Raw genomic sequence first — 13,757 nt, forward strand, 5'->3', positions numbered from 1 at the left:
TGTGTGTGTGCATGTATATATATATACACTATATATATATATTAATCCCCTTACTGCTCTGTATGATTTTCAGGGTAAGAATGTTCTAGAACTGAGCCTGGAAAAGCTCCTGTGCGATAGGATCTTGAAAAGATGCCTTTTAAACATTCCTAATAGAAGCACCTCATAATCTTTGGGTATAGTTCTGTATAAGTTTCTTATTCATGTTAGACTACAATCTCTTGGCATTTGTCCCTCCAATCAATCCTGTTGAGTGCTTTGCCAGCCCAGCATGTGCTTGCAGCTCCACACACACTCAGTGTAGTCTGGCATTTTTTGTGTGCCTCTAAGTGCACTTTTTGTGTGCAGCTCAGTGTGACAAACACTCCTCATCTTGTGATTTGTAACATGACTGTGGGTCCTGCTAACCATCAGTGTGCCTGAGTGACTGACTGTGAGGCAGCATTCTGTGCAGATTGTTGGGGCAGCTCCTTACACAGGGCAATTCACACTCATTTTAGTTCAACCTGTTTGTACAGAACTGTGGGTTGGACCTTTAAAAGGACAAAAATGTGTTCTTGCAAACCATGCACATGTTACCAGCTGATGATCATGAGATCAAACTAACCCAAGATAAAAAGAAAATGTAGTTAAACCAGTCATTCATGTCTTGAAACAAAGCTGTAATTCAGTTTTTGCCCATTCTTCTGGGAGTAATGTAACATTTTAGCCATGATGAAATAAGAGCAGTTCAGCTGAGAAGTGCATGGCTGGAAACATCTTCCTTCATCTTTATTCCCTGTTGATTTGGGAAAGAAAAAAAGAGAACTAAGGGGACCATGCAGGTGTATGTCCTCCAGTGTGCGTGTATGTGTGTACTCCTTACGTGTCCGATGGAGGGGAGGGCATTAAAGGACTTTATCTGTAACTGCAAGTGTTGTATCAGCCACTGAATCTCTGTTTCCTAACTGGTAAAAGCAGTTATAGTTCAAGTCTGGACTACAGGACTTGTCAGACTATAGCAGAGATGACAATTTAATCTCTTAATCCTTCTTGCTCTTTAGACTTTCTCAGAAGGAACCCAAGACGAAGTCCATCCTCATAGTGGTGACTTTCTCCTGTTGTGGTGGACTAAATGCTTCTGCTTAGAGCTGCCTCCAGGTAGGCTCCTCTGTCATCCTCCACATACCCTTGAGAATGCTCCATTCTTCCCCTCGTGCCACCTCATTTGTTTTTATAAATGCACTTCCCCACTCCCAGAAGCAGTGGCAGTTAAAGTGGAACTGGTGAGAGGTTCAGTTGGGAGCCCAGGTCTGGCTCATTCGTGGAGGATCCGTGACTGTACAATAGCAGTTGGAGCAGAAAGCAGCCACTAACTCTTCTCCCCCCCTTTTTTTATTCTCTTGGTACAGTGCACTTGGTGTATGTGCTTGATAATTTGATTGCTTGTTGGACTTTTCTTTGCCCTACCTTCTTGTGCAAAATAATCCTCTGACACACGCACACAGTGAATGTTTATTGTGGCTGCTTTTACTGACACTTCAATAACTCTTTCAGCAAGAAACACTGCAGAGACCTTTGGGTTTGTCCTTGGTCACAAGACAGGATAGCTGAGCTTTGGAGAAGACATTTCTTGGCATCTGTTGAAAAGAGGGTGTTGAAGGATTTATAAATTTGTACTCAAGTGTTGAGTATTGGTATGTGAACTTGTTAGAAATGAGGGTGAAACCCTGTCAGAAACACCTGTATAAAAGCAGGTGGTTCTTTATGTGTCACGTTAAGCTAGTTAGGATCACTGGAAAATTTAGCCCAAGTTTAGGTACCTTTCAACTTTGTTTTGCTGAAAGATCATTTTACAGGCAGATCTACTTGGCAAACCAAGCTGAAGTTTTTTTAGATCATTCTCAGTTAAAATAGTCTTTTACATTACCTCACTTAGGGAAAAGTTTAATTCTTGAAGTTCCTCCAGTGTTTGCTCTGTCAGGAATTCCACCCACAGCATTAGAAAGTACATTGGAAATGACAGTGCTTGGTAAAGGCTGTCACTGTGCTGTTCTCTTTTCAAGAGTCTCACTTGTACAGATGTAGGGAAATTACTTGTTTAGGCTTTCAGCTTGATTAGCAGTTGTTGTAGAACATCCAGAACACATTGAATCTTTAACATTTTGATCTGTATATAATTTGTGGCGTTTACTGCTCATATGAATGATTGTTGTTTTCCAAGATAAGTGAGGCAACATTAGCATATCTTAGAAAACTCAGATATACATTATGGGATGGAAATGGCCCTGGAGTTAGTCCTGCACCTGTCATTCCACCCTGACCCATTACTAGATGTTTCCAAAGGAAATGGAAAATGCTTGCAAAGAATGCCTTTTGGGGGGAAAACATTTCTCCAAATGACATATTAGATAATTTGCATCCTTCAGCATAAGGTTACATTCATACATTTTCTCTCTCTTCTTTAACTTTAGCCGTTAATATTACTTATCTAAATGCTTATCCTTTAGGCAATCTTACTAAACATCTTAATTCTCTAACATCTTGTTGAGTGAACTCTGTATCTTAGCTTTGTATATTTAGAAATCCTCCAACCGTTTTCAGTTTTGTTTCTTGTAATTTCATTTACTGTTTGGCTTCAGAAATCAGCAGTCCAGGTTTAAATAATCCTTTAAACTATTACAACAATTGCCTATTAGAGTTTTCATCTTGTCCTCATTCTTACTTGTCTGGAGAAGTTGTCTTAGTTCAGTCACTGGGTCGTAATGAAACACGTTCTGCATCAGGGTGTCTCAGAGCTGCATTTAGATCCAAAAAGGATCTGGGAGAAGCACTTTGGGTTCTAATAATTGTTTGTTCTTGGGCTGCAGAAATCTTTTCTGTACAATAATGTGAATGGTTAGTTGCAGTTTCAGTTGACTGAGAATTGGTAACCCACGGTGTACAGAACACATTTCCTAGGGCGTGGGCTTTTGCTAAACTGAAGTCCCGATTTCAGCAGGAAGTAGAATTTTTATGTGGATTAGTTCTTTTATACTTTTCCTGTGTTGATTTTTATAATATCTGGGAGAATCTCTGGGCATTTTTCCATCCCCATGTTGAAGCTCCATTTTGAGGGAACCTGTGCTAGTATGTATAAACTGAAGAGCTCAGGAAGGGAGGTGCCTTTGAGAACCAGGGTGACTAACACGGTGTTGACTTTGAACCTTTTGGCAAGGTTCCCATTGAAGTGATTGTATGGTTTGCATTGTCCTTCAGCAGCAGGAAATCCTGCCTTTGCTGAGGCTCAACTAAATTACACAAAAGGATGTTTTAGTGCTTTTTAGTGTAAATGATGTTATACAGCTAAGCAGAGCTGGATTCTAACCTTAACCTGGATAATGTGCTGAGCACAGCATTTTGTCAGTGCTGGCAAAGAGCAGGAAACTTGAGCTGGCCAAGCTTTGTTTTATGTCAGTGAATTTCTCAGCATTTTATAGGTTAAAGATTGACATTATATACAGGGTTTTGTCTTGTGAAAATCAAACACTCATTTAACAAAACCCCCCAACTATATAAAGTCATTTAGGCTTTTTTGACCTACAGAAACATTAATCAGACCATAATGCACTGCTCTTGATGATCTTGTTCCTGCAGTAATTAATCAAAATTTGACCACTGTTAAATCAATATAACTTTATATGGTACAAATAAAGGCCAGTTCTGAATGCTGACCACCTTTGGCTGAGCTCCTTAGCTCATAAATGTTATGGTGAAGACCACTGGTTTAAAGGGGAGGTCAAGGGGGAGGTGTTTCAAAATACTAAAATATTAAAAACTGAAGCAAATGTTTGTAATAGGCAGCCCTGCAGAAGGCTGAACTACTATATATGCTTTGTATGTCTGAGGATCCTGAAATTGAAAAAGAGGAGAGAGATTAGAAGGTGATTTAGAGAAAGGTTCATACAAACATTTAGGTTACTGCTGCCTGCTAAGGTGTAAAATGTTAATTTTGAGGTTTGTTTGAATACAAGTAGGTATTAGGTATAGAAAGGTACTTATAAAAGTATGTACCTTTCTGTTTCTATAAATAGTTATCTCATGCTGCCTAAGGGAGATATGATTCTTTTTCTACCATGACTGTTGGTTTGCTTCTGTGAAAGCAATCCTGGAAGCAGTTTAGGTCAGGAGGTAGAAGTGGGATAGGTAGGAAGGTTCCCCCCACGTCCTCTGAACACAGCCTGAGGGGTTTCTGCCTGACTCCACACTGGTGCTGACCTTCAGATGTGTGCAGTGCTCACACCAAGGTGGGGCTTACAATACCCTCAGTCTTCAGGATGAAATGCCTTCATTTTTCAAATGTGTTGTCTGATGTTCTGAGTCTCTCTCCCTTTTTCTCTCCATCCAGGAGGCTGAACAGAATTGACCAGGACAGTATCTTGCAAATTATTACCCATTTTTGTTATAGATCCAAGGTCACTGGTAATCAGTGGCTCTTACCACTTGCTGTGAAACTTTGATGCTCCTGATTTCTTGAGTTTAGAGCTGTGTCATGGAAAGTCACCACAGCTGGCTGACAGTATTGTCCAGCAGCATTAACAAATGCTGATCAGAGAACTTGCTCTGTCATTTGCCATGTTGGGAGAGTAGAGCCCAGAGTCCCTGCTGGGGAAGCTAAAGGAGAGGAAGATGTTGCTTAGGAAATTGCAAAAGCAGGAAAATAAATCTAGATTCCAGGAATACTGTCTCTAAACAGTAGGTGTGATGTTGGTTACGTGGTTATGTTTATCCACTGCAAAATGGCACTTCCCTTTTTGGTCATGTAATGACATTTTTGTCCTTTATTCTCTGTAGTCCAGAGAATGTTCAGATGAGTTCTGTAGGTCATTTAGATCATAAAATATATTGTTGAGAAAATTCTCAGACTGTTTTGTTTTAATTTGTGAGCATTATTTTTGTGAGCAGAAAATGTGAGTTCAGGTGCTTGGCTAAAGAAGTCTGTGCTTATTTAGAATTCATAAATAAATAAGAAAGCTGTGTGCTTCTTTGTGCTGCATTATGGGTTGTCCTTACTGTATTGCTGTTTTTCCATACAAACTCATTACACAGCTCTGATGTCGTTATTTTACATAAGCTTTTTCACAGGTATTTTCATGTTTCCTTTTTCTTTTCCCTTTCATCAGACATTTGCTGACCAGGCATTTGGTAGCTTCAGCTGGACAATCCCCATTGCTGTAGCCTTTTCTTGTTTTGGTGGACTTAATGCTTCAATTCTAGCATCATCAAGGTAGTGCATCTCTTTCAGTTTGACAAATGATCATCAATATTTTTACATGTTACTGTTATGCTCATCTATTCTGACAGTGGCAAAAATACTGTTGTTACTGAACCTGTAATAAATAGCCACAATAAAATAAACCTCTGTGGATGTTAACACTACTTCCCCAAAGCATTCCTGAGAGCACACAGAGCACAATTAAAGATCATATTAATGGTGAGTCCTCAGGCCTTCTGATTACTTGGATTACCTTCCATTTTCCTTGGTACAATAATTCTAGCAAGTTCTTACTTTCAAATGTATTTGCTTAAAACTTACTGACCTTTTAAAATCAGTATTTTAAAACTTTTTATTGGGAAAAAACCTTAAAAAGTTGCTACTGCTATGAAGCTGCAGTCAGAAAGCTTAGGATACAGTACAGAAGCTTTTCTTTGAGCACTGATTGTGGATGTGACTAGCCAAAATTTTAAATAGATTTATTGAGGCAAATGGGAACATCATCTGGTGAGGGAGTCAATACAGAAGAGTTGATATTAAAATTATGTGTGGTTTTTTCAGCATGTGTTTGAGTGACACCATTTTAGTGACCTAAAGCTCTTCTGGTGGCCAGTGAAAACTATTCCTCTATTTTGTGAAACAACAGAAATTTGTTTCTGTTACTGTAGATGTTGTCTATTTTACACGTAGCATGATTTTTTAAAAACAGATGTTAACAGCATGTTTCCAAAGCTTATACATCTTTTAATGGTTGTTGTACAGTACATCTCTAAAAGAAGAGTTGAAGTTTAAGGATCCCAGTTTAAAGGATGGAAATTGAGTGGTGTAAATATTATACTGGTGTTATTTTTTTATTTTCTTTAATACATTCCCTCTCCCCTGTGGCCTCACCATGTGTTTTCTCACTATTTTTTTCAGGCTGTTTTTTGTAGGATCTCGAGAAGGTCACCTTCCTGATCTGCTGTCTATGATCCACATAGGGAGGTTCACACCTGTGCCAGCACTGCTCTTCAATGTAAGTTGGTATTGCTTTCCTTTTCAGCTTCTCAGATGTGAATTATTTAAAAGAAGACTTTGAAAAATTCACAAGAGAGAACTTCAACTTTGCTGTCATCAAGGTGATTGGTGAAAGAGTGATTTTGTGAGGCATAAAAGCATGCCAAACCCCAAGGAGTGTAAGGTGTTACTTTAAGCAAAAAGCAGCATAAACAGTAAGTTTCAATGTTTTGTTGTTGTTCTCACACTTGTTCTTTCCCGACAGTGTATTATGACCCTTTTTTACCTGGCTGTGGAAGATGTCTTCAAGCTTATTAATTACTTCAGTTTCAGTTACTGGTTTTTTGTTGGTCTGTCTATTGCTGGACAATTATATCTGCGCTGGAAAGAACCGGATCGACCCAGGCCTCTTAAGGTAACCCTTATGACACAATTGTTTCAAATCCCTGTCTTCCATGTAATAAGATATATAAAAACACAGAAGTGCTGTCTAAAATCTGGACCATACATCTTGTGTCTGAAGGTTACGAATTGATCAGGACATAAAACATGGTTTCCATTTTATATTGTACCATGAAAGTTAGCTGCTAGGGAAGAGTCAGGGATTGTTGGAATAGTATATTATTGTGTGCTAGTTCAATCAGTATCCCTTCTCTCTGTCAACAAGAGAATGTCTCTATAGGCTTACATAGGAGTCAGCTTTTTATCTTGCATTAGAAATCTCTGTCAACGTGGCCCACATTTAGCTCTGATGATATCCAATCCTCTAATGACCTTCCCACACTTTGAGTTAATACTCCTCACAAAGAAGTCATTCTGGTTTCCCAAGTTCTACTGGACTTTTCTAGAAACACTTCCTGCCACTATACAGTTGCTTTCAGCACAGCAGAGTTACCATAGTTGTTAATTTCTGCAATTTTTAGCAGCAGTTCTGTTAAAAATAATTCTGCAATTTGCTTATGGTTCTAAATAGCCAGATATATAAGAGGAAGAGCAGATAATTTCACAAAGTGGGGTTGAGAGGGAAAAGTCTGTATCTCAGTGTTTGTAGGCAATGAATATTACAATAACATTCTGTTCTGTTTTTCTGTCTCCAGCTGAGCCTGGCTTTCCCAATAATATTCTGTATATGCACAATATTTCTGGTAGTAATACCACTCTATAGCGACTTTATAAATTCAGTGATTGGAATTGGCATTGCTTTATCTGGAATTCCATTCTTTCTCTTGGGAGTCTATTTACCTGCATCGAGGAGACCTCAATTTATTAACAAGATTTTAGGTAAGTTTCTTTGTAGCTGGAGATGTTGTTAGGAAAGAGGAAAACTAAAAGGGTGAATCTGGGTCTGTTGATGGAAGGGGTTGTGGGGGGCTGACCCCAGCCCCCAGCAGAGTACCCACAGAGCAGGGTGCTTAAGAAGAAGAACACTGTAGGATGTCAACAGAACACTTTTAAATAGTATCTGTTTAAAAAAAGAAAACTGAGTGGAAGACAGTTATTGTATTAACTCTTAGTGTTTGTTTCCCTGGAGGGAGGTGAGGCAGTTCCTCCTGACAGCTGTCATTAGTCACATTTGTTGTGTAATTAGACTTGAGATTCGTGACTGTTGTTCTCATGTCTCCAATTTCTTGTGCAGGTGCAGTCACACGAAAGGTGCAGCTGCTCTGCTACTGTGTTTTAACAGAGATGGACACAAATGAGGAAAAGAAGTTAGAAAGGAAATCCAACTAAAATTTAAAGCCATTACGAGAAGCAGGAGGGAGGATACAGCGGTTAAAACAACTATAAAGGGAAGAGGTAGAACTGGAAAAAATGGGAAAACTGTTTCCAGTGGTCTTTTAGAAATCCTGAAAACGTCCTTACGGTTGGGTTCCCACAGAGCTCACGCCCTCACGTCATCCTCCTGAACTGGGCCGTGTTTGCAGGGCGTGTTTTCCTGGGATGAGGAGTATCTGCCCATGTCAGGCACAGCAGCTGTGTCAGTGGTTCCCTCAGAACTGTGTTAGCATGGGAAGAGCTCCCAGATCAAATCCAATTGCTGCACAGCCAGGCAGTGAAGTAAATACATTTTTAAGTTAGACTGAGAACCACTTTGACTCAAAAGACCAAGTCATTTCCAGCTTAATTCTGATGGATTTTTGCATGAAATGTTTTGCTGTGCTATCTCAGTTCTTACCCCAGAAGACAACTGGTTACAACTACCTACCTAATTCGTCATTGAGAAGAAAAATGAATAAAGTTGTGCTCCATTATTTAAAGACTGAACCAACTTTTCTCCCTTAGAGATAAGTATTTTATGCCATATACTACGTGGAATGTGGCATCTGACCGTGGCAAAGATTTAATCAACAAGGCACCTTGGCACTAAAAGTTTGATTAACATTTGATGATTCTTTCTTGTAAACTTGTTTTTGGTGAACTTCTGCTAGGTTTTATGAAATTTTCACAATAAAAAATATGTTCAGTTTGAAGCAGGTAAGCATTTGTTTCTGAGCTGTTGCAGTGAACACACAGTAGCCTTGTGACCTCAGCAGTCAGAAAATTCCCTTTATTACTATCAGTACTGCTCACCAGAAAAAGACTACCTCACAGAAGAAACCACTTTCTTTTTTTTTTCCTCTATAGCAGAAGTTCTGTGGCAAAAACTAGATCCTGAAAGCTAAGCAACAGGGAGAGAAAGTAGAAATAAAAATGGAAGTAAAAGTACTACTGCAGCACAGGCATGCTAATGAGTAATATTTGTAATTTCATAGCTGTAAGTCTGACCTCAGGACACCTGTAATACTGAATTTTAGTGCAGCAAAAGGCAAGAAGCAGCAGCCTCTTTGGCTACAAGAGTGAGATGTACTTCAGAAACATACCTGGAATCTTTACCTTAGTTCAGAGTGTCTCCCTCAGTTGATCTGAGTTTGGCCACAGGTACTGTTTTGTGCACTTGAGCTGAACTAAATCCTGTAATCAGATTATGGCCGAAGCAATGCACACTTCCAAAGGTGCACCACATTTGCATCAGCCACTTGAATAACAGTGGGAATATTTGGATTTTTGCACTGACCCCATGACCAAAGTTATCTTAGAAAGTGCAGAGAAGGGCACATGGTGGTGGATGGTGAAGACTAACATCAAATGGAGCCCTGGGATACGTTTATGGAGCAGCATTGGGATTTAAGGGAGTTAAATTCTAGCTGAGGAAGTTATGTGCCAACTGTGCATAAAACATGTCTGGTCTTTTCACTACTAAATAAAAACTATAATTTAGCCATTTTAATCCAGCTTTTTAATCTTGTAAATGGTTGGAATAGATTCAGTACCCAAACTGAGCCATCTGTCCAGTGAACAAGCAGAGCTTCAACAGGCACGGGTCGTGGCAAAGGTAACAAAGGTTATCTGGGGCCAGATAACCTTGCTCTGAAACCAACAATGAAAAAATTTTGCCTCCACTACTTTGACTTTACCAGTCAGAACTAACTGGCCTAAAGCCAGTGCTGCAGCCTAAAGCTCTTGCATGACATTGATCTCACATCCTATCAGCCATTCTTTACAGACTCCAGGAGGATAGTGCTGAAACACTTGGTGTGTTCAAACACAGAGGATTAAATGGTTTTAAAGGTGTATAAATGCAAGTTAAGATGGCGTGGCTTCTGCTGTACCAACTTCTTATGATCTTTAAGTTAGTACAGAAAACTTAGTCAAAACATTTTTATTTACAATTTAAGCATGCACTGTTCTACTCTAACAGTAAAACTACTGGGAGAGCAATGGACAGGTCAGGGCATTTCATATGCTCCAACACTTGTAAAGAAAGTCACTTACACTTAGAAACAAATACAGTAGAGAGCACTAGGACAGTGCCTTTCTCAAGGACTTCACTTGCCATCAGGGCAGACACACTGATCTTCTCGTGAAACCTGGCACATCAGCCATGACCAGAAGGGCTGCTGCCAACAGCACCTCCAGGTATGACGTGGAGGTCATACATGTAAGACATGGAGGTATGGGCACTACAGGAACAAATGCTTGGGCAGGGAGCTTTGGGGAAAAAAAAGTTCCTTCAGAACCTCTGTACAACACTTGTGCTTCGAACAAAAATCTGTGTTGTCAAGTGGCCACAGACACCCATCTGTTTGAGATCTGCTAGCTGCAGCTGGCTGTTCCCATGCTGCATTCTCCTACCACAGCAGAGTTTCACCTTCAGCACATGTTTCATCTTCAAAAAAGAACTTTCAGTCAGAACCCAAATCTTCCATCTCGTCGTATCCGAACTCCTGTAGAACCTCCTGTCGGTATTTGTCCCACGTTCTTCTCCTGTAATATTGCTCCTCATCACTGGAGCTCTCTTCAGGCTCTACAAAAAGAGCACCAACACTTATAGATTATCCCTTCTTTTTAGTTAAATAAGTTAATCAGACTATTTTAAGCTACTTGTGGAACTAACAAAGTCTGAACAACTTCTGTATTAGGTGAGGTTTGAACTGTGCTTGGAGTACTCTGGGATGGGGACTTGAGAAGGCAGAGGCAGCATTTCACAACCATGTGGACCCAAGTCATCAACTCCTTCTCAAAGCAAGCAATCCTTTGCAATTTTGCAGCAGTCTGAAAATGACTTAATTTTGACTTTGCAAAAACACTCTTCTAGTTCCAAGAAAGATAATCTTCCTCTAAGCAGATTTTACCCATTTTAAGAACACTACCCCAGCAGTGCTCAGTTAAGTTGCTTTTTTAGCATGTAAAAAGAAGAGGATTTATGTGCACAGCATGAAAGCAAACAGCATTTATTATAGGTGTACCTTTTTCTCCATCTTCCTCGGGTAAGAATTCATCTTCTTCGGGATAATCATTCCGCCAGTTATTTTCATCATTTTCATCATCTTCATCTTCATACACTTCCTCTGGAACAGGATCATCATTTACCTGCATGTCAACACAAAACATAATGCTGGGAGTCTGTATTTGTAGTGAATGTTAAGTGGGTTTTCATCCACCGGTGCAATACTATACAGATCAGAAAGAGCCAAGAGACACTCACTGATGGCACAAAGAATTCTGCAGTTACAAAAAGGACACTGCAGAAAAATTGGACCTGTCACTGTGTTCACCATAACACTTCAAATCTGCTTTAGGTGAGAAATGAGTTGAGTTACATATTTACATGTTCCACTTCAGCATTTAAATGTTAATGTCTAACTTAATCCCACTCACTTCAGCAGTAGTGTTATAGATCAAGGAAAAGAAAAAGTAGCTTCAGGTTTCCAATATGTAAGTCTATTGATCACAGTATCTATAGAACAAAAGACTGAAGCTTACATTAAACTTCCTAACTCCACAGTCACTGAAGGACAATTCTACTAGGAAAAAGTATCTCATATCAAGGTTAAAGTCCAGTCTTCAAATACTGAAAAAGTTGTGTGTCTCCTTGCTCCTCTTTCCACTCAGATGTATTAACAATATTTTAATATTTTTACTTTGTTAATATTTAATATTTTAATTACTGCCTCCTAATCACAAGTGAGACGTGAATTACTCAAGTTTACATTTGTGTGCCAAAATGTAATTGGCAGTTTGAAACCAGATGGATTTTTCTGAGTACATGAGCACCATCCCTTCAGTTTCCATTGTCATATCATCATTTAATGAATGAACAGTAACCTGCAGGAACACAGCACACCAGAGGCCTAAGGCAGAAGTCACTGAGCACATGTGTAGTGTCTATCTCAAAGGACCTTTCTTGGCATGGCAATTTTTAATGATAGGACTTAAAGCATGTTTATTTGTGACCTTTCAATTTAAGAAAGATCCTTTTTTCCACACCCTTACCCATTCATATTCTTCTCTGTAGGGCTGTACAGAAAGGATATTTTCGATCCAACCAGGGGCTGATGTTTCCTTATAGTAGATGTCATAAACATACTCATCTTCCTTCTCACAGTGCTTTTTAGCATCTTCAGAAACATTTAAACGCTCACGGATCATCTCTACTGCATTGCAAAGAATCACATCTGGATCGATCTTCTGCTAAGAAAAAATAAAAAAATGCTTATTTCCACTCAAGTCATGCAGACAAAGTCTTGGTTACAGCCACCAGTTTTCTTTGCAGCTAACTAAGGATGACGTCCTGCAATCTGAGACCAAAACACTTTCCCACAGCAGGATCACAGTATTCAAGAACACTGAGCTGATTTGCTGACCTGGGGGTTGGCAGAGGTTACGCTGCAGTCTCCCACCATCTCCTCTTCTTGGACAATATCAAACAACTGGAATTTCCCACAGCAGTCCGAACTCTTATCAGCAGCACCGCTCTCCCCCTGTGAAGCATCTTCCTGTGCTCCAGAGCCTGCCCCGTGCCCATCAGTGTCAGCCCCAGCCCCCGTGGCAGGCACGGCTGTCTCAGCACAGGCGGGTCGGTGGCTGGCTATGACACGGTACCGGTTCTCCTTCCTCTTCTCCTGCCTGGAGGAGCGGAGCTCCTGGAGGATCCGCTGAGTGCTTCCCACAGGGGGCTGGAGCTCCTGGAGGATCCGCTGAGTGCTTCCCACAGGGGGCCGCAGGCTCTGAGCTGCTCTGTCCCGTGTGATGGCATCCTTAACGTACTTCTGAACTGGTTCATTCTGAGTAGAGGAACAAAAAGGAGGAGGAATATAATGACACCATCAACATAGTAAGTCCTACCCCTTCCTAGAAGGAATTAATGACTACTAGTAGTAGTGCAATAAGAACTGCAGCTCTAATATTCCTAACATCAAATTAACTTCTACTATTGCTTTAAGCAACGCAACAATCAATATTCTCTTGATATCAGGAGAAAAAAGCAGAAGATATAGAAGGAAAGTTCTAAGACTGTTTCAATTTGATTTTTAAACTACTTTGTTGTATGGAATAACCGTCCAAACAAATGCCTTTGGAAGACCGCGATGGACCTGAATTTAAGGCAAAATATCCTTTACGATGTCCTATAAAGATCATTTCCCACGACATCCCAGTTTGATTCAATATAAAAGGCCGGATAGCGGATGGTAGTTGTTATCCTTGGAGGGCTGAGCTTCAGCACCTCAAACAGCAGACACTCGGGCTTCACTTGCTGACTGTTCCGTGGTCTCTGAGTGAGGAACAGCCTGTAAGTGCGAGAAGCTGAACAGGCTGTGCAGTGCCCGCCACTCTGTCCTGCCCCGCGCAGGGGCTGCCCCTCGGTCCCGGCACAGCACCCGCCGCTGCTCTCCGGGGCCGCACCCACAGGGACCCGAGACACCCGCGGGAGCAGCACCAGGGCCAGCGAGAGCCTCCGGGAGCCCGGCTGGGCCGAGCCGGCCCCGCGGCCGCGCTACCTTGGAGGACACGGTCGCCACCAGCTTGAAGAGGCTCCGCTCCGGCGGCTCCTCGCGCCGCCGCTTGCAGGCGAGGAGCAGCGCCTCGGCCGGCTCGGGGCCGCCGCGCTTCCGCCGCACCCGCAGCACGGCCGCGGAGGACATGGCCGGCACGGAGGGGAGGGAAGGGAAGGGGCGGGATCCCGGCGGGAAGGGGAGGGAGCCGGGCG

General features: G+C 41.2%; 2 protein-coding genes across 15 annotated transcripts in view; one reads left to right on the top strand and one right to left on the bottom strand.

The window, feature by feature from the left end:
* Positions 1–9,502, top strand: part of SLC7A6 (solute carrier family 7 member 6) — a 27,834-nt gene extending 18,332 nt beyond the window's left edge. For all 14 annotated transcript variants that reach the window (XM_051771294.1, XM_051771293.1, XM_051771285.1 and 11 more), the window contains 5 exons: positions 5,142–5,245; positions 6,152–6,248; positions 6,495–6,644; positions 7,327–7,510; positions 7,866–9,502. In XM_051771294.1, coding sequence (XP_051627254.1) covers positions 5,142–5,245; positions 6,152–6,248; positions 6,495–6,644; positions 7,327–7,510; positions 7,866–7,960 — 630 coding nt within the window. In that variant the 3' untranslated portion in view covers positions 7,961–9,502. The remainder of the gene's footprint in view (positions 1–5,141; positions 5,246–6,151; positions 6,249–6,494; positions 6,645–7,326; positions 7,511–7,865) is intronic.
* On the bottom strand, positions 8,757–13,721 carry SLC7A6OS (solute carrier family 7 member 6 opposite strand). The gene is made up of 5 exons (XM_051771306.1): positions 13,549–13,721; positions 12,415–12,834; positions 12,044–12,238; positions 11,017–11,140; positions 8,757–10,574 (listed from the first exon to the last, which is right to left on the bottom strand). Exons 1-5 carry the CDS (start codon positions 13,690–13,692, stop codon positions 10,453–10,455), a joined length of 1,005 nt encoding a protein of 334 aa, XP_051627266.1. The 5' UTR covers positions 13,693–13,721; the 3' UTR covers positions 8,757–10,452.
* Between the last annotated feature and the right edge of the window lie 36 nt (positions 13,722–13,757).

This window comes from Manacus candei, unplaced genomic scaffold (assembly GCF_025592945.1).
Source record: "Manacus candei isolate 608988 ecotype Guabito, Panama unplaced genomic scaffold, ASM2559294v1 h1tg000131l, whole genome shotgun sequence".
NCBI classification, from domain to species: Eukaryota; Metazoa; Chordata; class Aves; order Passeriformes; family Pipridae; genus Manacus; species Manacus candei.